The sequence below is a fragment of the Thyridium curvatum genome (assembly GCF_004353045.1).
Source record: "Thyridium curvatum strain D216 chromosome Unknown NODE_67_length_248306_cov_82.505095, whole genome shotgun sequence".
Lineage (NCBI taxonomy): Eukaryota > Fungi > Ascomycota > Sordariomycetes > Thyridiales > Thyridiaceae > Thyridium > Thyridium curvatum.
This window is the reverse complement of record NW_022156822.1, coordinates 1-24865: the sequence shown is the minus strand read 5'-3', so window position 1 is coordinate 24865 and position 24865 is coordinate 1. Positions and strand designations below refer to the sequence as shown.

At 54.5% G+C, this 24865-nt stretch overlaps 11 protein-coding genes across 11 annotated transcripts; 6 read left to right on the top strand and 5 right to left on the bottom strand.

The window, feature by feature from the left end:
• Positions 1–46: 46 nt before the first annotated feature.
• Positions 47–1621, bottom strand: E0L32_009316 (uncharacterized protein; the record flags this gene model as incomplete). Its single annotated transcript, XM_031144268.1, has 2 exons — positions 47–968; positions 1020–1621. 2 exons carry the CDS (start codon positions 1619–1621, stop codon positions 47–49), a joined length of 1524 nt encoding a protein of 507 aa, XP_030991139.1.
• A 1656-nt stretch (positions 1622–3277) lies between these two features.
• E0L32_009315 (uncharacterized protein) lies at positions 3278–4811 on the top strand (the record flags this gene model as incomplete). Its single annotated transcript, XM_031144267.1, has 2 exons — positions 3278–3473; positions 3583–4811. 2 exons carry the CDS (start codon positions 3278–3280, stop codon positions 4809–4811), a joined length of 1425 nt encoding a protein of 474 aa, XP_030991138.1.
• A 573-nt stretch (positions 4812–5384) lies between these two features.
• E0L32_009314 (uncharacterized protein) lies at positions 5385–6662 on the bottom strand (the record flags this gene model as incomplete). Its single annotated transcript, XM_031144265.1, has 3 exons — positions 5385–6281; positions 6343–6491; positions 6566–6662. 3 exons carry the CDS (start codon positions 6660–6662, stop codon positions 5385–5387), a joined length of 1143 nt encoding a protein of 380 aa, XP_030991137.1.
• Positions 6663–7763: 1101 nt separating this feature from the next.
• On the top strand, positions 7764–8861 carry E0L32_009313 (uncharacterized protein; the record flags this gene model as incomplete). Its single annotated transcript, XM_031144264.1, has 1 exon — positions 7764–8861. One exon carries the CDS (start codon positions 7764–7766, stop codon positions 8859–8861), a length of 1098 nt encoding a protein of 365 aa, XP_030991136.1.
• A 23-nt stretch (positions 8862–8884) lies between these two features.
• On the bottom strand, positions 8885–10591 carry E0L32_009312 (uncharacterized protein; the record flags this gene model as incomplete). Its single annotated transcript, XM_031144263.1, has 7 exons — positions 8885–8914; positions 8966–9076; positions 9130–9716; positions 9760–9996; positions 10046–10193; positions 10279–10416; positions 10478–10591. The coding sequence occupies 7 exons, from the start codon at positions 10589–10591 to the stop codon at positions 8885–8887; spliced, it is 1365 nt and encodes a 454-aa protein (XP_030991135.1).
• A 693-nt stretch (positions 10592–11284) lies between these two features.
• On the top strand, positions 11285–13010 carry E0L32_009311 (uncharacterized protein; the record flags this gene model as incomplete). The annotated part of the gene is made up of 2 exons (XM_031144262.1): positions 11285–11427; positions 11492–13010. 2 exons carry the CDS (start codon positions 11285–11287, stop codon positions 13008–13010), a joined length of 1662 nt encoding a protein of 553 aa, XP_030991134.1.
• A 736-nt stretch (positions 13011–13746) lies between these two features.
• Positions 13747–15567, bottom strand: E0L32_009310 (uncharacterized protein; the record flags this gene model as incomplete). The annotated part of the gene is made up of 2 exons (XM_031144261.1): positions 13747–14303; positions 14358–15567. 2 exons carry the CDS (start codon positions 15565–15567, stop codon positions 13747–13749), a joined length of 1767 nt encoding a protein of 588 aa, XP_030991133.1.
• Positions 15568–16238: 671 nt separating this feature from the next.
• On the top strand, positions 16239–20259 carry E0L32_009309 (uncharacterized protein; the record flags this gene model as incomplete). The annotated part of the gene is made up of 9 exons (XM_031144260.1): positions 16239–16354; positions 16408–16438; positions 16512–16654; positions 16722–16868; positions 16930–17351; positions 17414–17450; positions 17505–17619; positions 17696–18522; positions 19032–20259. The coding sequence occupies 9 exons, from the start codon at positions 16239–16241 to the stop codon at positions 20257–20259; spliced, it is 3066 nt and encodes a 1021-aa protein (XP_030991132.1).
• A 137-nt stretch (positions 20260–20396) lies between these two features.
• Positions 20397–22343, bottom strand: E0L32_009308 (uncharacterized protein; the record flags this gene model as incomplete). Its single annotated transcript, XM_031144259.1, has 1 exon — positions 20397–22343. One exon carries the CDS (start codon positions 22341–22343, stop codon positions 20397–20399), a length of 1947 nt encoding a protein of 648 aa, XP_030991131.1.
• A 430-nt stretch (positions 22344–22773) lies between these two features.
• E0L32_009307 (uncharacterized protein) lies at positions 22774–23806 on the top strand (the record flags this gene model as incomplete). The annotated part of the gene is made up of 2 exons (XM_031144258.1): positions 22774–23157; positions 23207–23806. The coding sequence occupies 2 exons, from the start codon at positions 22774–22776 to the stop codon at positions 23804–23806; spliced, it is 984 nt and encodes a 327-aa protein (XP_030991130.1).
• A 696-nt stretch (positions 23807–24502) lies between these two features.
• Positions 24503–24865, top strand: E0L32_009306 (uncharacterized protein; the record flags this gene model as incomplete). Its single annotated transcript, XM_031144257.1, has 1 exon — positions 24503–24865. A coding segment is annotated over one exon (363 nt), but the record flags the coding sequence as incomplete, so codon positions are not given.

Below are 24865 nucleotides of genomic sequence, written 5' to 3'. Positions count from 1 at the left end.
CCCGTCATGCTTGTTGCAGTGCAACCAACGCCACCTCCCCAGGACTTTACTTCCGGGTTGAAATGCAAAAAGTCCCTGGAGAATCGGTCCAGCTAACATATCCCTCAGGATACCTATGATGTTCGACGTCCAGAATCGTCGTTCCCACATCATTGATATTATGGCCAGAGTCGTGGACCAGGTTTCTAAGCGAAATAATCTTGCAGCCTTGCTTCAGGTCCAGGAACATGGTCACCAGAGTGTCGTTCAGCTTGGATGTGAAGGCCTGGTTGTTGACAAGCACGACATCAGCCCGCTTCAGGGCCTCGTGGACTTGGGTGTCCTGGGTGAAATCGCCTCTCAATAGACGGACCTTACCCGGCGCAAGACCCCACAGTCGACATCTCGAGGTGAACTCTTTCTTCTGAGCCACTGCCAGGTTGCAGGCATTCTCCATGATCTCACAGCCCCAGCTTTCACAGCCGATCTCGAGGGCCGCCTGAAGTGCCACATTTCCGACCCCGGACCCAAGGTCGACAAAGACCTGGCTTGACGTCATCTTGAGTCTGCGGACGAGCAGATCAGTGATGAAAACATGCTTCAGTTCGCCGTACACGAAATCGGTACCGTTTTCGTATTTCCGCAGGAGCTCTACGCTCTGCGAGACCGTGCGCTCATAGATCTGATTAAGAATGAAAGCGACCAGATCTGGCGGAAGGTCGTGTGTCTTCTTCAAGTTTTTCGCTATGGTCCCGTCGCTGTACAGCATCAGCAGCCGGTCATTGAAGTCGCTGACAGCTGATTTGAAGGCTTTATAATCCCAGACAGCCGTGCTGGATGCCCGCTCTAGTCTTCGGATGATACCATTTTCGCGATTTGTCAAAGGTTTGGCTTCATCATCGTCGAGATACACATCGGCGACATATTTTACTACTGTGATGATCTCTTTGACAACGTCGATCTTTTCTCGACCAGCAACGAGCTCATAGCTACGCAGAAGTCAGCAGAATTCATTCGAGGCTGGCAACACTCTCGCTTACCGTTCTCGTTGCTTTGAGCCGGGGTATTGAAGTTTCAACGCAACCTCCTCCGGCGGCGCATTCAGAGTTGGGGAGCATTTCAGCTTTAGGGAGGCGACGTCAACGGCATGCACGAGTTGCATCTCTTTCTTGCGAATCTTGTCCTCGTTGGCGATTCCCAGCAGGTCAGGGTGTGGCATTTTCCGATCCGGGTCCCGCGCCTCGGTATTCATCATAAGGGCGCGCTTTCTGCGCTTGCGCGCATCGAGCGCATCCTCCCAATCGTCATCGCTTTCGGAATCGTCTTTGTCAAACTCGATACGATCGCTCGCGGGGGAAGGTCTGTGCGACGCGCCGTTGCGTATCTTGCGCTTGAGGTCGGGGCGCTTCTCGTCGGACGAGGGCGGGTAGGGCGATGCGCTCTGGCGCAGACCGGGGGAGGCTCGTGGTGAGGCTGAGGGCGTCTTGATCTTGCGTGCGGCAGTCATGGGTACTTGCAGTCCGCTCGCGCTCGAAACAACGACCGGTCGCGGTTTGGGCTTTGGCCTCTCGATAACGACCTCCTCCTTGCGGATGGTAGGCGGCGCAGCCTTGAACTTGGACTTTTGATTGAAGATACCCATCGGTGATGCGCCACTCGGGCTATGAATACATGGGAAAGAAGTTGTCTCGTATAAGAAGAGAAGGGACTCGAAGGAGGTGAACTTCTAGTCCATAAGAATGAGTGTCGACGCTCGCTGCTTGTCTCGTGGTAGTGGCGAAAGCCAGAACGAAGTAAACACTGACCGAGACTGCGAGGGGTTGTCGCGTGAGGTGAATTGCGAAGACGAGGTTAGGTGGGATTTGGGACTGACGAGGCGCGGGTGGAAATTCCCAGGTCAGGGTTCTTTGCTGGAGATCCCCCGCTAGAAGCAAGGTGACACCCACCAGGCCATGCAGCCTGGCCGGCTTGGACACCCTGTCGGTGCCTGCAAGCCCTTCCGGAGCCTTCTTAGGGCTGCCTCGTGGGCCGGGTTTTACTGCGAGTTAGTGCCCACGGTAGCGTTTATTGCCGCACCAGCACTCGAGGGAGCGGACGGAAACAGGTGAATGATTTGGGTTTCCACATTCCGTTCCATCTCGGCGCTGCAGGTAGCCATCCACCCATTATGCCGCATACAGGTACCTACCTACCTTTGGAACGGCCAAGTGCACGTGATCTACCACATGCCTCTCCATTGTCGAGAAGGTGCCACGGTGCCACCACGCACAGTCAGCACTAGCACGTTCCAGGTCTAATCAGTGTCCCGCGTCCTGGCGGCGCTGGCGCCAACCATCCTTCAGCCCTGCGGGAGCGGTCACTGGACTGGTGGCCGTTACCTATCATTTGACATGGAAGTCCACTCTGCATGCATAACGAATTCTCAGTGCTCTAGAATGTCAAGGTCGTCGAATGCACACCTTCTCTCAAGCAACTATCTACTCAATCACGGCTATATGTTAGCCACCACTTGGCTGTTTCCTAGCAGGCAATAGACTGTCGATCGAGTCTAATATACTGGACTGGGATCGATAGGAACCAATGTGTTGCAGTATCTCACCACTCCACACAGACACACTGCCGAGGCCGCAGGGAACTTGAGATCTGATTCTGCCAACACTGCTAGAACTCTTGATGAGGCCACATCGTTGGGTACTCTATTCTCAGCCCCCTTCCTGGTCGCGTAGCGGCCGGGGGCGGTTGGTGGCCAAAGGTGGTGCAGTTGATCTCATATCAAAAACGGTTCGAACGAAGTTAGGTGCATGGATGCATAGCCCCTGGATCCGACCCGCGTTACTAAACCAATTGCAACCCAGGCCAAGCGCTTCGCCGCCGCCAGTGTGCTAAAAGGAAAGCAGAAAGCCGCGCCAAGAGCCGAGAACTGGACTGGGTCGGCTGGCTTTAACTACCCCCAAGACCCCCCTACCGTTCAGCCGGACCAGTGAGTGTCCCCCAGCCGCATGGTTGCAGGATATCCATGCATGCTCCTACCAACTCCAGAAAGGAAGCAGAGTCGCATTTGGCTTTAGGCCCTCCCAGGGTGACATGGTTTGTGGGCAGTATTTTGACATGGGTTGGTCAGACAGGCTGGGATCGACGGGAGACTGCATACATATCCGTATCCCGCGTCTTTGAGTAAATCTCGACTTTCTCTTCTAATTGCCTACTTATTTGCTGCTCCTTGCTTGATATTTCCTTGTCTTGTCGCACCTGCGGAGGCTGGCCGTCGAAGTCGAAAGCCATGCCTCATGCGACGACGATGTGTCGAAAACACAGCGCGGCCTTCCTGTCGTCTCTGCTGCTCATTGGAACCTTTACCGGCCAAGTCGGAGCGAATGGAGAACATGGCGTAACCTTTCTGTTCCCCGTCGGTGGTAAAGACGTCTACAACAAGGGCGATACAGTCAAAGTGACCTACACAACGCCATTTTCAGAGCCGCGACTGTATACATGGTGTATGCCGGATCTCGGGACTCCAAGTAAATATGCGATCTGCCCAGACCCAAGCAACTCCGTGTTACTTGCCTCGTGCGTCCGATCAGCCCTGCTGACGATTCGTTCCAGTCCAGAAGCAACTCGCCAGCCCCTTTAATTCTTCAGAGCTCATTCTCTTAGACTTCTCGTCAGATGATTGCTGGTTCAATCTGCGGCCTGGCGATGTGGCTGGCTTTGGCGCCAACAGCGACCACTTCAAAGTGATGCCCGATGAACGGCCGCAGAAGACTACCTGGGGCTTGGAGGTGCAGCTACCAACCGCAACAGCATCCATATCCACATCATCATCCTCAACATCCCGTGTGACATCCACTGGAACGTCTTCCTCGTCGTCCACCGCAAAGGCCACTGCCACCTCGGTGCCGGAGGCAGGAAGATCAAAGGATGGACTCAGCGCTGGAGAGATTGCAGGAATCTGTATCGGCACAGTCACCCTGGCTGTCCTCCTGGCTAGCGTCGGGGTGGCTTGTTACATCCGGCGTCGAAAGCAGCGAACACTCCGTGGCGGTGTCGTCAACTACAGCCAAGCACCAGGCTCTGACCAATACTCGCGAGGAGAAAAGTTCTCGGTCACTCCATACTCCAGTCTGCACTCCGGGTCCTCCTATCGTCCTCTCTCAGGCACGGATAGCCAGACGGCGGTGTCTGGACACGGCTCACCCTCCCAGGGGTCAGCCAAGACGTACGCAAAGACTTCCAACATAAACATGACCTCGCTTAGCGAGGGCTATTTCAGGCACGATACGGGCGCAGCCGAGCTCCGATCAGGCGGATTCGGCTTGGATGGTTCAGTCGTGAACGACAATCCCAATTTCGAGCAGTCGCAGCAAACTCAACAAGGACAGACATCATATGAACTATATCAGACCCTGCCGCCGAATCAAGGGCCGCATGAGATACATGGGGCCACTCATGAGCAACGCGCCCCTCCGTACCAACATGCGCAGAACCTAGGCCTGCCCGATGTGCGCTCTCCTGGGAGCGTACAAGCCACTCCAATTGGCTATGTTGGGGGCTTTAAATCCAAGGAGGAAGAAGCTGGCTTTGGCCTGCGCGATCAAGCGGCCAAGGCTCATGTCGGTATCACGAGGCCGCCTGAACCCGCCGAACTCCCGTCGAAGGACTCGTACCGAGGCTATGGGGAGGAGTACGAGATGCCGGTGATACAAGGACCGTCACGGTTTAAACAGCCGTTGCGAATGGACGACATGGTGGAGCAGAAAGTCTGGTTCCCACCCACCGACCTTCCTCAGACGAAACATGCGAATGCAAGTAGCCATCATCGACCAGGGGGCTGAAAAGTCGTTTTGGCAGAATACTATCAAACGACAACTGGCCCTGCGGGCTATTCGCTCGCAGTGTCGAATCGTGCATGTGTGTACTCAACGGGTTAGAGGATATTCTCATCGCAGGGACGAGACGCAGATGCGAGGCCCACGCTCCTATCCGTATTCAGAGGACGGTATGATCGGGGCTACGGCAGTCTCGAAGTCGGTCCACCAAGCAGCTGTACATCAGCATCGAGACCCAACATCTATGGCGACATGGCAAGCTCGTAATATGACGACACTGCTGCATTGCATACATGGAGAAAAGTGCCGCATGGGAGTGCGGAATAATTGGACAATGCGGCGTCACAGCGATACAGGACGCCTATTCCCAAGCACAGAGTTTGGAAATGAATCAAACAGCACGTACACGAACAGAAATCCTGGTTTTCATAGGCGCGCAAGTCGCTCAAGGGCGAAAAAAACTACTCCAGGCATGGCCTGTATCCCATCAAAGTCAAAATAATACAAATGATCCCACAACAGAAGAAAATAAGCGGCGGCCCCCCTTGCCAGAATATCAAGACAGCCTGCCACATAATCTCAATCCCTCGTGCTGTCCAGCACCGCCTTGACCATGTCGTTGCCCACCTTGATGGCCTCGGGGAACCGTGGCTCGAAGAACTTCTGCGTGACGACGAACCGCTCCTTCCACGTCTCAAAGTGGCCGAGGGACACGCACTCGGCCCAGCCGCGCGCGGCGAAGACGAACTCGAGGTCGTCGGACCGGAAGGTGTTGTCCTCGAGGCCGATGCGCAGCGCCTCGTCGAGCCGGCCGGGGCTGCGGAACAGGCTCTCGGTGACGCCGAGCCACAGCCGGAACAGCGGCGTCGAGCAGATCATGTGGTCGTAGGGGACCGTGCCCAGCGCGCTCCAGCAGTCGACCATGGCCAGCAGCGCGAGGTGGTTGTTGGGCAGGGGCGCGTCGGGCCGGCGGCCGAGGCTGAAGCGGTCGAGCACCTCGTCGCGCAGCAGCGGCTTGTCGGCCCACTTGGGCGGCTGGCCCTCGGCCGCGCCGCCGAACACGCGCTCCTTGGCGGCGTAGACGCGGCGCCGCAGCTCGTCGGCGCGGCCCTCGAGCATGAGCTTGTACAGCTCCGTCGACGAGCGCGCGTACTGGGCGATCTGCTTGCGGGCCTCGGGGTTCAGGATCGCGAGCCCGGCGTAGACGTGCCACTTTTGCGAGTAGATGCGCAGCATCAGGTTGATCTTGACGTTCTCGATGCCGCCGACGTAGCGGGCGCCCTCCCAGGGGAACTCCTCCGACGCGTGCCAGGCCTTGCCCATGGACAGGAAGGCGGCGTGGGTGACGGCTTGCGTGTCGGCCGTGATGCGGTCGTGGTGCGCGGCGCTGAGGTAGACGTGCTTGCTGCCGAGGCAGCTCAGGACGGTCTCGACCTTCTGGAACGAGGCGTCCGAGGCACGGTGCTTGATGAGGACCTGGAGCAGATGTGGTCAGAACTGATGGGCAGGTTGGGGGCCCAAGGGCGGCAAGACATACGAGAGGCTGTCCGCGGGTATCGACATTCGGGCCATGGAGAGAATGGCACGAGACAATGTCCACATCGCTGGGGAGGTACTGCTCGAATGCCTTGATCTCGGGGTCCTTGCACGAGGTCTGACCTCCAACGATGGCATTCTGCTTGGTTGCTATGCCACAAGATTCAGGTCAGAAGGTTGTTCCAATCGCAGGTGCAGCGGTGGAATGGTGGGGAGCTTCATACAAGGGCCGTACTCGGCTACCACCTTGGCAATGGCAGCGGCTTCAACACTGTACATGATCCAGTCGCTCGCTCGGGATACAAGATGACCATTGCGCATGATTTGTATATTATTCTAGACACAACAAAAGAGTCTCAGCTATGTTGTCCCTACGTGGAGAAGAAAGCCAACGCGTGCACAGGAGGTCCGTACTTGTCCAGAAAACTCCTCTTTCAGGCTCTCGTATTTCTCTTCCATGTCGCAAGCCAGGATCCTGTCGGCATGCTACTGATTAGCAAGTAACTAGGATCGTAGTTTCGCATCCTCCGCTCAACTTTTCGAACAAGATCTGCCCCATGTTAGCACATGCTTCCCAGAAGTAGGTGGCCAGTCATTTTGGATGCAAGGGCGGTGTAAGGTTTTGCTTCAGACAAAGGTTTAAAGGTAGCTGAGAATATTCATCATGGAAAGATCACGACGATGGTCTGGGGCCAGAATGGCTGACCAGACCGGCCGCGAACGATGCTCTAGCCAAATGCACTCAAGTCATCATTGCAAAGGGATGGGATTGGGTAGAGGGAGAGGGGGGGCTGGCACGAAGGGTTGAAGAAACAACTCACCATTGGTACATGCAAGTGAACTCGGTCGAGAGTCACAAGAGCAAAGAAAGGAAAGCAATTACCTCCAGCCAGCGGCGCTGAGCCTCCGGGCATACATCTTGCCCATGTCGCCCATACCAATGAGGCCAACCACAAAGTTTTCCATCCCCGCGGGAACGGACGACGAGGTCGCCATTGTTGCCGATCAAGAAATGAGGAAATCGCTAGTGATAAGCCAGTCACATCCTTGAAAGTCAATTGGCGTTGGACAAGCTGTCGAGCTCCGTCCAGCTAGCACCGTTGAGCTGTTCTTCTTGATCGGCTGGAGTGGTGGTGAAGAAGGAACATGGAGGAGGTCCGAGGTAACTCGAAAATAAATGGTCGACTTTTTTTTTTGAGCGGTCGTAGCGTGGGAATGGATGAATATAGTGCCGAAGCAGGGGCCTTTCAATGAGGTTGATTTGATTTTGCCTTGCCCGCTAGTGCTTCGTTATGTAGTGGGGAAGATTGTCGACCCACATGAGCTTGCCTCCCAGTCCTGCCCTTCAAGTTGGCATCAAGAATTCAAGTTCACTTTCAGCGTTTCAAGGCTACGACTTGCGAGTGCTGAGTGGAACACAACATGGCCACAGTATTCGCGATAGGCTCAAATGGATCCGGCCAGTTGGGCATAGGGCATAAAGAGGACGTATCCGTGCCGAAGCCTGCCATTTTCTACAGCGAGAGTCTACCAAGCTCGGTCAAAGCTGTTGCAGCAGGCGGGAATCACACATTGCTGCTTTCGGGCTCCGGGCAACTATACTGGACCGGAGACGCAACGACTGGAGCCTGTGGCTCCATATCACCAGACTCTGTCCCGGCCGACCCAGTCTTTTCGAAATTTCAACTTGATGGTGACCGGCCTGTAACCAGAGTGGCGGCGACATGGCAGGCGTCCGTGTTCACGAGGCTAGATAGCCAGGGGATGAATACCGAAGTCTACAGCTGCGGCATCGGTGACAAGGGAGAGCTCGGTCAAGGTCAACTCATTGTACGGCTACCTAAAGCTACCCGTATTGAGAATTTCCCGCCTCAAGACACACAAGTTGTCGATCTCTCCGGCTGTATGAGCCACATTGTTGCAGTCCTGGACAATGGAGAAGTATTTGGCTGGGGCAACGGCCGGAAAGGTCAGCTCGGAGAACCAGCAGGAATTATCAACTCTCCACGCAAGTTCGCGGGTGTTCCTTTCAAGGTACAACGGGCTGTGTGTGGCAAGGACTTCACATGCCTTGTCGGAGATCCCACATCAGGGGAGCTGCTCGTGCTAGGATCTGACAAATGGGACATCAAAGCCAAAGCACCCTCGTCGGTACCCGGTTGGAAAGATGTTGGCGCAAGTTGGGGCAATATCTTTGTGCTCCAAGCTGACGGCAACATTTTGAGTTGGGGCCGAAATGACCATGGCCAGCTCGCGCCGACTGATCTGGCACCTGTGGAAGCCATGGCTGTCGGAAGCGAGCATGTCGTAGCTCTCAGTTCAAGCCAGGATGTGTTGGCATGGGGTTGGGGAGAGCATGGCAATTGCGGGCCGCTGCCCAACTCAGAGATTGCAACTAAGACAGCGAATGTGATTGCCTCGTCAAAGTTCCTGCCTGCGGGCGCCAAAATTGCAACAATCGGCGCTGGATGCGCTACCAGCTGGGTTGTAATTGAAGGCATCAGCCAGGCTCACTCCTGATACGGAATAGCTGGAACAGCAGTTCATCCTGAGAATAGGCCGTACTTTCGGACCTTTGGACGGGTCAGTAGTTTGCGCAGCACCGACGATATCATACAGCTCACCTCTGAGAGTCGCTGAGTCGGCTCCAACCCTGCGGGCAAAGACGGCGGTGGCTCGGTCTGTTGAGCATTTTGTGTGTTGAAGTGGCTGCTCAGTCGCATAGCAGATGGATCCTACAGGCAACTGTCAGCATGGAACAACCCGAGTGTATTAAAGGGGGACATACCGGTTCATTGCTTGTGTCCCATTCAAGCCGGGCGACTTCTTCTTCCTCTTCGTCGTCTGGGTTCACAGGTTCCCACTGCTGGTCGTCATCTTGGGGCATGAACATGGACTCGGATCTGAGCGTGGACACAGGCGGCAGTGGTGGAGGACGCATGTCGAATTGGGAGTTCCGAGGTGGAATAGGTCTCGCAGCGACATCTGCTGGAGGCTGGGTCGGGACGACCGCTGCTGGAGGCGCGGGGGTAGCCTCGTTGACAACAGAGGCACTACGTGTGGACGCAGCTTCGAGCATTGACCTTGCTGATTTTGTTCGGCTTCGTTTTGTCCGTTGGCCCGGATTGCCTCGCTCGCCTACTGTCATGAGAATGAACTCACAGAGTATGCCGTCGCCTGAGTAAGAGAGCTTGAAAGGCCGGCCAGGAACTGAGTAGGATGCAGATAGTTCACCACTAGTTAGACCCGCGTGGTGCAGGATTGCCCTGAAGTCCTTGACACTAATGATGATATGGAGTTTGTCCTCGACCTCGATATCATCGAATTCGTCCATCTCCACCGCAATGGACGTGTGCAGGGGCTTATTTAGGAAGTCTGTCAAGGCTTATTAGACCACCAATGAACACAAGCTACGTACGATCAATTGACTCGCCTTCAGTCTTGACATACTGCTTCTCGGTAAAGCAGGCAAAGTTGACAACGCCCTCGCCATCGGTGTTGATGTCTAGCAGCTCGATCTTGGGTCCGAAGTGCTCCATGAGCTGTCGAAGGGTTCGCGACGAGATTGCCCAATGGTTCACAGCCTCGTTAGGGTCGAACTTGGCCCTGGTGGGCGCTTTCACCTCAAAAGGTAGCCCGTGAGTGGCAGTGATGCCTAGGACTCGGTTAGAAAATCCAGAACCACCGTACACATGAATACATACCATTTCTGCAAATAATTTTGGCGACCAGTCGGCTCTTTCGACCCGGTCCGTCATCGATTGTGACCTCGCATCTCTCAATGGTGGTCTCTTTCTCGCGCTCCCGAGACGGGTCACCACCTATCCGGCTCCGGAAGACCGAGAGCAGTGCCTACATGAATGTGCGATATCAGTATTCACTACACTCTAGGTGAATAACTCGGGAACATATGTTTGCCGTCAAATGCTCTACTCACCCGGATGTATATACTACAGAAGAACCTCTCGCGGTATTGAGCGTTGCCTTCAAAATTGTACTTGGAAAAGAAACGGCTGGCTGCGAAGGTGAAGGAGACGTAGGCAGATTTAGATGAGTTGAGAGCCGTGAACATCAACTATGATTGAGTGGTGAGCAACTGGTCTCATACAAGCCGAGTCCATCAGACGCGTGCCTACCTTGTCCTTCTTCGCCTCAAGGCAGACGTCGTCGCTGAATTTGAGCATGCAGGCAAGGACATTCTGCAGTGCCACTACCCCTTCCTCGCTCAGAGTGAAGTTCACAACGGCCATGGCGGCGACGGAACGCCCTGCTTTCTGGCTTGTGTCTGTGATAGGATATGTAGGAGATGAGGGCACTGATAAGCTTGCCTTTGATATGCTTATAAAGGACAGACGGAATTCGAGAAGCTGGAGTAATTGACCCAGGGGTTAGGGGAGGAAGTAGCTCAACTGGCCAGTGGATAATTTCCAATCCAATTAGTTTACGCAGCGCCGGCCCGGGAGAACAGTGTCTGATAGGGTGCCCTGTACAGGTGCAGTAAGCTGAAAGGCTCAGCCATTGATAGCGCCACTCCAAGCAGCAGATCGGTACTGCTAGTTATGCTCCGCAGCAACCATCCACTAACCTTGCAACACTGAACTCAAAATTCGCGTCGAGAGCTGGGAGACGCGCCTCGACAGCTTCCCCACATCGATGAGTGATTGAGTACCAACACCTTCAACCTCGTCATGAGAACATCAAAACAACAAAACAACGCATATTTTGCATCTTGTCGTTAGAAGACTGGGCAAAGGCGTGTCATCGCTGGCTATTTGAAAGCATTTAAATTTCGCCTCAGAATACACCGGTCACCTTTGCCAGATCCCGTGCACCTTGCTTCACTTTCACAAGTCTACATCGTCATAGCTCCGAGACTACTTGCCCCAGGTACCTAGGTAGACAGCACGAGCCTCGTGTGTTCGTCGGGAGACAAGACACCCACAATGGCCCCTCGACCAGAGCTTCCCACTGATATCTGGTGGATGGTAATCTTGGAACTCACTGCCAGGCGAGATTTCAACACCCTTTTGGCTACTTCTACTGTCAGCAAGACCCTAGCAGGCTTCGCTCTACCACAATTATACAGGTAATTCGAATCTCTGCAACAACTTTATATCTCCCGATACTGACAACAGCTGCTACATTGCAAGCATTCACGAACTAGCTTCTGCCAGCACTGATGATGCTTCCATTGTCGGAAAGAGGAAATGGGCTCAGCTTTGGCGGAGTATCATCCTCTCCAGCATTGGACAGACTGCTCTCCCATATTGCTTATGGGTGAAGAACCTGAAGCTCGGGAATTTGAGAGATCTTCTCAATGATATTGCTCCGTATCAAGCTCTGCGGGATGACTTTTTCTCTGGGCACATGGAGCCCTTCAATATCTCTCAGACTTCTGGGCCGCCGACAAGGAAGAACAAGCCTCGTCTGGACCTGCAAGCTATCAGCAACAAGGTCGGCGACACGATTACTGCCTTTGTCAAAGATGCTGCCGACCGAGAGAACAAGGCCGTCTCGGTGGCTCATCTAGAAGGCCACTATATCCCCATGGATCTGTTGCCTACGTGGATCTCGAGACTCCCTACTTTGGTGTCTCTGACCATACAAGATGGATCCGTGCTCGGGCCCAACGTTGCCGAAGCTATCCGCAACAACTGTCCTAGTTTCAAAGAGCTCGAGTGTTACTACTGCGACGGAGCGACCGTGGACGAAGACTTGGCCAGCTTTTTCCGGGCGTTGCCGCCCAACACATTGGAGGCATTCAACGTTATCAGTCTGAATCGACTGGGTCAACAGGCTTTCGAGGCACTCGGATGCCATGGCGAGTCGTTGAGGAAATTGGGCTTGTCATCCTTGCAGACCGTGGCTTTCGAGCATTTCGGTGCATTGGCCCAGTGTGAGAAGCTGGAGGCTCTCACCCTCGAAGCAGCCAACCCAACGGGTTTCAACTGGGAAGCGACTCATGCCGATTCGTTCCAGGCAGCTATAACGTGGCTCAAGTCTTGCAAAAGCTTGACCACCCTGCAAGTCGCGAAGGTACCGAACGCTAGCACCGTTCTAGCCACAGTTTTGAGGGCGCCTGCTGTTCGTCTGAGAGCGTTGGATGTCAGGTTAATCGATGCTGAGCCGACCTTCTACTCAGCGTTGGGGTTCCAGACGGAAATGGAAGACTTCGCTATGCGGACGATTGATGAGGAGCTCGAGCCCGGCACCCCGCAGCACATGGACTTGATTTCCTCACTTTGCAAGTGCCAGAAGTTGCGAGAGTTGGATCTCATTACCACCCTGATCAACGTGGAGGACGTGACCCGGTTCAGTCAGAGCCTCGTACACCTTGAGGAACTCGGTTTCGATGGCAGCAATTTCTTTGATCTTTGCTGGAAGATCCTCGCACGCTTCAAGAAGCTCAAGACACTCAACATCCTCGCTAGCTCCCTATTCACTGCCGACGGCATACGGAATTTCCTCGCCGATCTCGAGCAGCACCCCGACGGTTCGCATGACGGCTTGGCATTGTCAATCATGAACCAGGCACCCCATGTCGTTATCACGCCGACTGAGGAGACGTCTCTTCAGAAAGAGATTGCTGCCAAGTTCGGCGGCCGGATCGACCTTGTGTACGAGAGAAATCCGCAAGAAGACGACGACACTGATTTTGCAGACGACTAGATGTTGAGTCTCACTCCTGTGGCAAGACCAATGCCACGGTTTCCTTGGCATTGACGGTGTCGCTCCTTGTTCCGATACCATACCACGCCTATCTCAAAACCCCTCATCACCGCTGTGCCCCCAGTCAACCCAGTGTCCACAATGATGAATCCAAACTCGGCGGTGCTCTCGTGCCCTTATTTAGTATCCCATCACCATATATGTACATAAGGACATCATGGTTGACACCACACGAGGCTGGTGCGTAGAACCCGTGTTACGTGTTTGGCGTGCGGCCACGAGAGACGGTGAATGGTATGCGAATCTGTCCCTTGGGCGTCCATGTGAATCTCGAGACTCTAGGCTACGGGGCGGAGAAGTTGAGTCACGCATGAAACGGACCTCGCTGGGTAAAAAGCGAAGGAAGAGGCAGGATCCGATCCGTCCTACGATGACCCTTATAAACCTCTCATAAAACGATAAAGGTATACATGGTTTATGTTCAAGTAACACAATTTCTGAGCCAGAAACATGGCGCAACTTCCCGACTCATTGGTGATTGAGAATCAAAGAGGTGTATTGGAAAAGACTGGATCTTCATACGGAATAAAAAGAAAGGATGTCCACGTATTTCCTCCCCATGCTAGGGATGTCAGGTATCTGTATGAGCTGTGGTATGAGAGCAGTACAATCTTGAAATCCAAACACAACCTATTCCAAAAACAAAAGCGAAATGACCATGCTCATGCTGCTACGCTTATGATGTTCCTGCAGAAGCAGCGAAAGTCTTGAGCTCCACATCCATGTGTCCATCAGGCCCTTCCACTGCCGCAAGGGACTTCAACTTCTGAATATCCATCTTCTCGTTCAGCTCTTTAGTAATATCATCAACGTCTACGTTGAGATATTCCCTCAAAAACTTGCCAACGTCTGTGTTCTCGACGTTGCCGCGAATGGCCTCGGTTCCAGGGCCCCCCGAACTATAGATATTCACATCTACGGCGGAGTGGCCATGGGTGCTCCAACCGACGTGGGCACGCAAGCTAATCATATCCGAAAAGGTAACGAGCGCCGTCTCTGGAGATGAAGCTAGCTGCTGGAGCTCGTGTTCACGGGCATCGGTGATGCCAAGCTTGGGTATGACCAGCTTCGTATTAATCCAATTCTTCAAGGATGACTTGGACTCCGGCTTGCCTGCAGATCGCATCTCGTCCACATGCTCCAGAAGCAGCTGAGTGAGTCGCTCGGCAGAAGCTTGGGCTTGTGCCAATGCCTTAGGGTACCAATTGTAAACTGGTAGGTGCCCAGGCTCCTCTATTGGGGAGGGTTAGCAACGCAACAGCAAATGATGGCGAATTTAGAGCTTACGTAGTGCAGTAGAAAGACCGCCCGTCTCGTGGTCACTAGTTGCAACCATAACGGTCTCGGTGTCGCTCGCTTCGATGAAGTCCAGTACAGCCCTCATAGTCCTGTCGTACTCCAAGACTTCCCGGACCTGGGCGGCGGGATCGTTGATATGGCCTGCATGGTCAATTCTGCTTCCTTCAATCATCAGGAAGAAGCCCTTATCGCTGTCCTTGGTGGCTTTCTCCAAAGCTCGCAGTGCAGTATTGGCCATCTCGCCAAGACTAGGGTAGACATCTGACATGTTCTTCCTGTCAATCTCGAAAGGAACATCGGTCGAAGCGAACAGGCCGAGGGATGGTAGGGTGACATTGTTGCCGCCCCAGAGAGAGTCGAAGCCGGCCCTGGTATCAAAATAGGACCATCCATGCTTCTTCTGCGCAATCTTGGTCACATCTACGTCGTCCAGCCTGCAACTTCCCTCAGTTGAGTTGGGAAGGAAATGGCATCGGCCGCCACCGAACATGAGATCGACAACTCGACCTAGCGGCCCCTCTCCAACCTCGTGCATAGCGATTTCGTCATTCTGAACCCGGAAGTTGACGTGGCTCGCAAAACAAGCGGGGGTTGCGTCGGTGATGTCTGTCGTGACTACCATTCCAGTGATGTACCCGGCTCTCTTGGCAGCCTCGAGCACCGTTCCGCAAGGTGTATAATCTGGCAACATGGCAATAGCGCCATTGTAACTCTTTCTTCCGCATGAGAATGCCGTGGCGCCAGCAGCCGAGTCTGTTACCAGGCTATTGCTCGATCGAGTCCGGCTCGTGCCCCAGAAGTGCCGGTCTAGAGTCAGTGTGTCGTTGATGGGCAGGTCCAGGACGTATTGCCGGTAGGAACGCGTCAGAGATAGAGAAGCCGGACCCATGCCGTCGGACACCATGAAGATGAGATTGCGCTTGTGGCTAGAGTGACCCGGCTTACTAGGGGGCGGGTGAGTCTGCTGGGAGTGCTGCATCCATACTGCCAGGATGATGAGAGCAGCTGTCGCCAGAAGGGCCCACAGGAAGAGAAGTATTTCGCGCAGGCGGTTTATCGTAGGTGCGCCAGAGAGGCGGCGCTGGCTGCTTTCGTTGAGGAGGGCCTCGTCTTCCTCGTCGGCGCGGTCGTCGGAGCGCTGTGACTCCTCCGATCGACGGGACGACGCCAGTAACGGTGTCCTTGCTGAAGTCTGCATATTTGTGATTTACGTTAGAACATGGCCTCTGCCTGCAAGATCGAAATATCTGTCTGGGTCGGGACCACACATACCATGATTTTGACGGAACTGCTGCAGTGAAGCCTGCAAGTCTTGTTGAAGGTCGGGGAAAGTGTCAAAGCGAGGGAGGGTCCTGTGATAAGGATCCGTATCGCGGCATGGCAGCTGCCGCCACTGGTCCCTACGTCATGTGGAGAGCTGTCACGCAGCTGGGGATGTACTCTTTTACGTAATGACACACAAACTTGTGCCGTTCAATCGCTCGAGGTACCTCGAGGCCTTACTAGTCATCCCACCTGATCTCTAGCGCTCTCAGGTCCCAGATAGCGCTGCATGGCAACTAAACTTGAGCCGGAATGGGCCATGGAAGGTGCTGCAGAGGTGCGAGGCGCAGCTTTTGGGGGTTGGTTTCATCCCATTGCTTGGTTGGGCATAGTGAGGCCAGTGCGTTCTGACCCCCCTGCCCAGGCCTTCGAAACTTTGGCTCCGCCGCATTCATTGCGACATCTTTGTTTCTATCACCAGAACTCTCCCCAGAGTCGCTCGTCCCGATACGACCTCCCTGTCGGCTCGTGACCAGCTAGCCTTGTACTGTATTATCATCCATTCGCTTCGGATCATTCTTCTCGACCCCATTCCAATCCGCAGCCATGGCGGGGCGATTCGTACGAGCGTCGAAATATCGTGAGAGCTCCCTCAACAAAGATGCGACATTCGCCAAGCACGCACCAGTGCGGTTCACTGACAGAGTTACTCGCCAGGACATGTGTTTGGCAAATCCACCCGCAAGGAATTCTGCTATGACAACCTGCACATCAGTCGGAATGCGTGGGACACCAACCTGGTGAAGGTGCGCAGCGACAGCTTCCATGCAACTCTTGTTGGGTTGCCGCACGTGCGTATGCTGACATGATGATTATCAGGCCAACCCCGATTACATCTCTGTCAATTGGGAAGCTGGAGGCGGTGGTGCTTTTGCGGTCATCCCGGTCGACGAGCGAGGCAAGGTGCCGGATCAGATCCCCCTATTCCGAGGTCATACCGCCGCCGTTCTCGACACCGACTGGTACGACGCTGCCCCTGAAGGCTCCCATGGTCTGGTTTCGGTAATGTCAATATCTGACTGGCGATAGGCATCCATTCAACGACCGAGTCATAGCCTCGGCCTCCGACGATGGCAAAGTGTTTATATGGCAAGTCCCTGAGGGCTTCACGCTCCACCAAGATCCCGAGGACATCCGAGACGTTGCGCCAGTGAGCAAGCTCTCCGCCCATTCCAGGTAGGACCTACGCCTCAGCTCCGTATAGTACAAACAGTTGATAGAGTTTCTTGTCATTCAGGAAAGTTGGCCAGGTCTTGTTCAATCCCGCAGCCGAGAACATCCTGGCCTCTGCCTCGGGGGATCTCACCATCAAGCTCTGGGATATCTCGAGTGGGCAGTCGCAAATCACGCTTAAGCACCCAGACATTGTGCAAAGTCTGTCGTGGAGTGCCAACGGCGCGCTTCTCGCCACCACCTCTCGAGACAAGAAGCTGCGGGTATGGGATGTCCGGCAGGAGAAGCCTGTTCATGAAGCCCCGGGTCATACCGGCGCCAAGAACAGCCGTGTGGCCTGGTTGGGCGAGCATAATCGATTTGCTACCACTGGCTTCTCCCGTATGAGTGAAAGACAGATTGCTCTATGGGAGCCCGGCAGAAATGACCCTATTGGAGGCTTCAACACTCTCGACTCGATCTCTGGTGTTCTCATGCCGTTCTGGGGTACGCAATGTCAAGACTATCACTGGTTTCAGACAATCTCTAACGAGTCTTGTGATCTGTAGATAACGGATCGAACTGTCTCTACCTTGCCGGCAAGGGGTAAGTCGACACACTTTCTTCTCGCACACATCACTCGGCTAACACGAGCTTCAGTGACGGCAACATCCGTTACTTCGAGTACGAGAACGACAAGTTCGAGTTTTTGTCGGAGTACAAGTCTGCAGACCCCCAGCGCGGTATTGCTTTTGTACCCAAGCGAGGAGTCAATGTAAGCTCTCCCATCCTGTGAACTGATTAGGTTCAAATTCTCTGGCCAAGAATGATCAGCACCTAAAGTTTTCCAGGTCCACGAGAATGAGGTCATGCGAGCATACAAAACGGTGAATGATTCTTACATTGAGCCGATTTCATTCACTGTGCCTCGGCGAGCCGAAACTTTCCAGTCGGACATCTTCCCGCCAGCCATTGGTCTGAAGCCAGCTATGTCAGCCAAGGAGTGGTTCTCGGGGAAGACAGCTCTTCCGCCCAAAATTGACCTTGAGAGTGTCTACGATGGCAATGCGCCCGTTGAAGTGCCCGCTGACTACAAACCACCTGCTGCGGCTGCGGCTCCCGCACCAGCCCCGGTCGCCAAGCCCGCCCCGAAGAAAGAGCCGGAGCCGGAGCCGGTGGCGGCCCGTGCACCGCCCAATATGAAGGATCAGAAGCAGTCCATGTCGGCAATGGCAAACAAGTACCAGGATGATGATGAGGAGGACGACGATGAGGCTGATGAGACTTCCAGCTTCGAGGAAGTCTCGCGACCACAGCCCCGTGGTAGCATGCCTGTTCGGGAGCAGAAGCCTCCGTCGCCCATCAAGGCCACTCCGCCTGTGCAGGTCAAGCAGTCGTCACCCATCAAGACTCAGCCTGTACAGTCTCCTGTCTCTGCCAGAACTCCTATTTCCCCTGCTGCCGCCCCCTCCTCTGGATCTTCGTCGTCTGTCGAGGCTTCCTTGGACCAAATCAAACAACTTCTTGAGGCCCAGACCAAGATCATCCAGGCACAGAACGAGAAGATTGGGCAGCTCGTTGCTGATGTTGACATTCTGAAGAAGCGTGCCAGCTCCGGCAGTCAGGACCAGAATGAGCGCATCCGGCAACTCGAGCTAGAGCTGGAGGAGGCAAGGTCGTAGGACCTAATACGAAGCGTGGAATATAGAGTTTTCATGTCACGAAGGACTGGGGTTAGGGCGAGAGCGGCTGTTTAAACCAAGTATTGGAGGCATGGCTTGTTCGCGATGGCGCAATCCTTTCCCCTATCTCATGAAAAGTGTTGTTCCGGATGTCTTGAAATAGTTTCACTTGTCAATTGACGACCTGCAACGATCTCGGTGCAATTTCACTCTCCAAGTCCTCCAAGATTAAGTTGTGATGTATCATCAAATCAACAAAGGAGCACGTGAGGAGACAAAGGCCAGAGCTGGGCAGAGACAATGCCATTTACCCTGCCCCTTGTTGTCTCTGGTCCGGCAATTCTCCATGAGGTCTTTCTTTGTCCTCGACTGTTCTGTTCAGCCACAATGGATTGCGCGGTTGCTTTATAAAGAGATACCACCTCCACCCTTTAGCCAGTGTTCAGCTACTTTGAAAGGAAAGGAGGTCTAAGTTACCATCCTGGGGCGTTTGACTGTGTAACAGGAGCTTCAGCTGGTGTCCTCGCATGATGAAACCGTACCCTCCAACTGACATCGCAGGCACAGAGGCCGACACTGGGCTCCCATCCCAGGAGGCAGATTCCGCCGAACCTGAAGATGGCTTGACAGTAGGTTCCACATGTCTACGCGACTTACATGCCATAGTGACTTCTCAAGACGAGATGCAGCACGGCAATGAATCCAGCGACACCGAGGATGCCTCACCATCATCGCCAGCGTCCGCAGGAGACAAAACTCTCACCACTGCAGCTGCCGCCAGCGACCCTCCACCCACAGCTACTACCGCACTCGACGTCCCAGCCTCCGGCCCGGCCCCGGCCACGAAACCGGCCCGGGGTCTCACGCCCTTCGAGGCATACATCCTGCGGCACACGATCACCTTCCGCCCGAACCGCGAGGCCACGGCCGTGGAGCTCCTGCGCGCGGGGCGCACCCGCGCCGTGCGCAAGGGCCAGCACCGCTGGCTCGAGGACCCCCTGGGCGACTGGGTGCCCGTGACCAAGGCCGAGCAGGCCTTCAAGCGCGCGCAGGAGGCGCGCGAGAACCGGCGCGCGGCGGCCGCGGCCAAGGCGCGCCGGAAGCAGGTGGAGGAGCGGCGACTCGGGCTCGAGAGGACCGTGCCCTGCCTGCGGTGCGCGGTGATGAAGATGCCGTGCTCGCTGGGGGTCCCCGGCCACGAGGGCGACGAGAAGTGCCTGCGGTGCGCGAGGGCCGGGGAGGACGTGGCGTTCTGCCTGCGGCAGACGGTCGACGTGAGCTCCGTGGCCGTGGACTGGTGGATCGGCTGCCCGTTTGTGCCTGGCTTCGTGGACGAGGAGGACCCGGTGCCGGTGGTGTTTATCCGCCGGGACAAGTACGCCATGGACGACGCGAGCGGGCTGACGTGCGAGGACGTCGAGCAGATGGCCAAGGTGCTGCTCGGCCTGGACCCCTCGGCGGTCACGGCTCCCGGAGTCCTTGGTGGCGAGAGGTTGGCTCGGGCGGATGTGAAGAAGTGGACCATGCCTGTTTGGCATGTATATTCTGAGGGCGAGGACCATTGTGCCGCGTCGTACGAGCAAAACGAGTGGCATGAGCACCTTAAGGAACGCAGGCGAGAACAGCGCCTGGCTGCGTTGAAGAGGCGCCGTGCAAAATTGAGAGAGAAGAATCGGGCTCTGAAGGCTGCGTCACCGGAGGAAAACAAGGAGGGAGGGTACATAACAGTATGAAGATATTTCTATGGGTATTTGGTTTCGCGAATCGTAGGCATAGGTAAAGTAGCAGGAAAACAAAGCGAGTAGAATAGACACCTTTTCTTCCTCTCGACAACTCTTGGTCGTGAGATCCGGTCAAGCTGATGCTGTGCCTATATGACATGAATGGTTTGAAATCGAGTGTCTGCAAAATCAATCGTCTTTCGACTCATGAATCCGTGCAGGTAGGCAGCGCCTACGAGCCGATGACTGTCATCAGTCGCGCGGCGAAAGATCAGGGGCACTCGGGAACCAGAGACAACCCATATGGAGTCCTCCTTTTCTATCGACTCAGGGCCTAGCCCAAGATAACCCTCAGAGGTTCGGAAAAGTGACAGGTGAAGGGCGTGAGAATAAGTGCTGGCGTACTCGTCGGCAATAAGGTCGTTCATAACGTCGTTTGGTTCTCCTGGGCCACTCACTGAAGCCAACCTCTGATTCAAGAAGGCGACTGTCTGACTTGAAACGGAAAGGCGTACAAGGCTCTGGAATTGTGATTGAAATTCGGGGCTCTGTGGGTGGCTGTGCTTTTGACAAAGTTGGCTGATCATCCAGGAGACAAATCCCTCTCTGTATCTTCCATCGATGGGATGTACAGGAGGGTCGCCACCAGTGTTCGTGACCAGGGTCCGCCACAAGACCTCCATTCGATCCTCTCCGGTACAGTATGTCTGTGAGATGGATGATGTAATTGAGAGCCAGCCAGAGAAATCCACGCCATTTTCTAGCATGGATACCTTGGATTCTCCTTTCACTGTAATGGCGTCAATCCGATGGCCCACAAGCTCCAGGGTCAAAGAGGGCTCGAGCACTCGAGCATACTTAGGCAACTCGCCGGCAGCCGAGTACCTGCTATAGCCAGTGACGCCAAGTCCAAGAGACTTGTCGCAAGTCCAGTCCGGCACCCATGACGGTAAAGACTCCCGGCCTGCCAACGCCTTCCTCTCGCCGTCCACACAGGAGAGGACGAGAAGGTCGTCGGCGTCCGCAAGAAGCTGCTTTGTTGCCAGTATGTAAGTCTCCGAGACATCTCTAGTCCCGTAGACTGGCTGGAGCCAAGGCTTGTTCTTCGCGGCGTCGCCAAGGAGTCCGAGGACACCATAGACCTTGTCTCTTGGATCGCTCGCTTGGAAGACCCGCGATCGGATCAGAGCATGAAGAAGTGTGCGGCCGAAGTTCCCTTCCTTGACATCCCTCCTGATAGCTCTAAGCTTGGTAGGAAGAGCATGGCTAGGCTTCATCATTGCCTCGATAGGATGAGATGCAGAAGAAGTAGAAGCGGTATCAGAAGTATGGATGTGATTGAAGTAATCCGTCCATGCGGTAGTGGACAAGAAGTGTGAGACACTCTCGATCCAGATCCACTGTGTTCGATGACTGCCGCAAAAGACTTCAATCTGTCTTGCGAGGACAACTTCTTGAATGATCCACATCCTTGTGAAATATGTTCTCTGAAGTAGCTTCGCAAGGGCAAGCCAGCAATGGTGCTCAGCAAGCTCGCCAAGAAGTGTGCGCTGTGTCTGGTAGCTTCTTGGTGTGATCTGCTGCAGAGTCTCGCGGGGATAGGTAGCAAGCTTCTCAATAAGTTGGAAAGCATGTGTCGTACATTGGTTCGCTTCTCCAAGCCAGCTCATGACTGTCTCGCCGTAGCTGTACACCTCTGCCATCAAGCGGACCTGAGATGACCTCTCAGTGGGCGTCTTCTGGTCAATGCAGATGGCGTCCACCCATATTCTGCGTTCTCTCCAGTCGTCGGGAGATTCCCTGATTCTCAAGAGTGCATCACGTAGGTTTGGCCTGATAGAAAACGGCTGCTCGTTGCAGAGTATGGCCACCTCTTCCTCTTGGCCAGTGTATTTCTCGGGGGGTTGATCAGCGCCATATGGTGAGCCCCATGTGTAAGAGAGGGCATGGTACTTGACACGACGATTAAGGCTCGCCACCTCCAACTTGCACCTGATTTGCTCCTGGCCATCACTCGATTCTCTTGGAATGATAGACAACAGCCTAATGTCTCTTGCGCCTAGAAGAGGCAACAAAGCGTATATTGGGCAAGACATTTCTGCGACCAATGCTTGACTGAGAGTCAAACCAACTTGCCGAACGATACTGTCTCCCAAAGGCTTGTTGTTGTGAAAATCTCTCCCAAGTTTCAGGTGAGATCACTCCAGAACTTACAACAACAGGAAACATCACCTCACCAGTGGAAGGGTCGTAAGCTTGCAGGGCTGGACTCTGGTCATATATGCCGGCAGACGGTCTAGACCACTCCAAATGGGATAACGATATGCGATGTTCCCATATGGAAGGAAATGCCATAACTCCTGCGAGTTATGTGCCATGCCCTGTGCAGGCCAAGCTTCGGAACTATTGATGCAAGTCAGCCGCACTATGCAGGTAGTCATCGGCCACAACTAAGCCCCGCTCGCCTCAAGTCTGTCTGCCTGGTCTCGCCCATTCTCCTCTCCTACTTCAATACAAGAGCAAACAATGCCGGTCTGGTTTGCTGTTTACCTGGCTCTTGTTTGGTCCCAAATAGCTTTCTCGAGTGCGCCTGAATCGATGGCATGCCATTATAAGTTCGAGATCCAACCCGACTACTTTGTTGATTACTTTGAGGCTGCAAGGCAATGCCCTGGCAAGAAGCTAACGACAAGGCCGAATCTTGGGCTGATCGACAAAAGCTACAATGATGGGAAGCAATCGCAAGCTGTTTCCGAGACGTCATTGCCCTGGGAGCGCTTCGCAGCTCACATCAGGGGTCTGAATGCAGATTCCCCTGATCATGTCTCTTACAAGGTCCTCTTCCTCATGAGACACGGCCTCGGCGTCCACAATGTCTTCATGGAGAAAGTGGGCGGACAGGCTTGGAGGGTGAGAGACTACATATTCAGGACAGAGAAACATGACTAATGGCGAACAGGATTACTGGTCACATCTAGACGGCGACGGCAATGTTGTCTTTCGAGATGCAAAGCTCGTGGATCAGGGAGTTCAGCAAGCCAATATCCTGGCAGGCTTTTGGTCTAAAGCAGTGTCCGAGTTGAAGGTGCCGCTGCCCGAGACTGTCTACTCGAGTCCCTTGGCCCGATGCCTAGAAACCACGCGGATAGTCTTTTCGAGGCTCTTTGAACAACTGGGGCAGTCATTGCACCCCAACATCAAGGAGCTGCTCCGAGAGCGACTGACAGATCACACTTGTGACAGTCGGAGCAGTCGCACTTGGATAGAGAACAACTACCCAACTTTCATTATAGAACCTGGCTTCACAGAGAATGACGAGCTCTGGAAACGTGACCGTTCAGAGACACCAGACGAGCACGTCGCAAGAAAACACACGGTTCTGGAGGACATATTCTCCAATGACCCGCATCAGTTTATTGCTCTTACCATACACTCTTATGCCATGTCTGCCATTCTGCGCGCGTGTGGATCGGAGGAATTTAGGATTGCTGAAGGCTCTTTGGTAGCTTTGGTGGTGCGAGCTGAGAAGATTGGGGCTTCGCAATTAGGTACTTCATAAATGTTAGAACTGGATAGCCAGCCTGGGTCCTTTTACACATGTTCACATTCATAATATGCTGCGAATGAGAGAGGAAGTTGACCGGACGTAACACAATTCATCGCCGTGCCTCAGCTAGCATCTTACTATCAAAGCAAATCAAACAGCGGAAAGCAAGATTACAGTCCCCTCAAAATATTGCTACATATCGAAGAGACAGATCCCGCCTTCCCTTGATACTGAACTACGGTTAGTTAAGCACAGTGTTTATTTGAGTTGGCAAGTCATTGGCAAGGCTCCAAACGACACCATCGGGGTTAGTCCAGCCAACCATCTGACCTGAACGCCTGCTTCAATCACACCCCAAACGCATCCCGCACTTTGGATCTAAAATTTGCTCTCATGATGTCTCGAGCGAAACATAAGCCGCCACATCGAGTCGGCAAACTCTCTGTTGCGAACAAAATGCTCTGCGCTTTTCATCTATTCTGGAATGTCTTCCAACTCTTGACCCCACAACAGTCTCTCAGACTAAGACACACTAAGTAGCTCCGTCTCAGTTAAAGACAACGTCAACTCTTCTCTGGGACTTCTACCGTGCCAAGCTCGTCTTTCTTTTGCATATTCTCCTGTTGCATTCATAGCAGCAGCGGCCCTCTCGATTCATATTCATCCATCCAGCATCTCATCGGAACCCCTCCCAGCCCCCCAACAACAATGCCGCCCCCGGACCTCCAGGCCTACGCCCTGTCCCCCGAGGAATCAGAAAGGATATTCCTCACCCAGATCTACCCGCAGGAAATCGCCCCTTTTGCCGAGGAGCAGCAGCGGCATCCTCATAACAACAAGCAGCCCCTGGCCGTCCTGCTCGTCGGCCAGACCGGCGCGGGCAAGACCCGCACCGCCCCGTCCCTGAGCGCCGCGCTGACGGGCCTCCGCCGCCGCCGGCCCGCGCACTTCATCGCCGACACCTACAAGACCCACCACCCGGCCTACGCCGCCATCGCCGCGTCGCCGGACCCGTCCGTCGCGGCCCGCGCCTCGGTCGCCGCGAGCCCCGCCGCGCGCGCCTGGCTGACC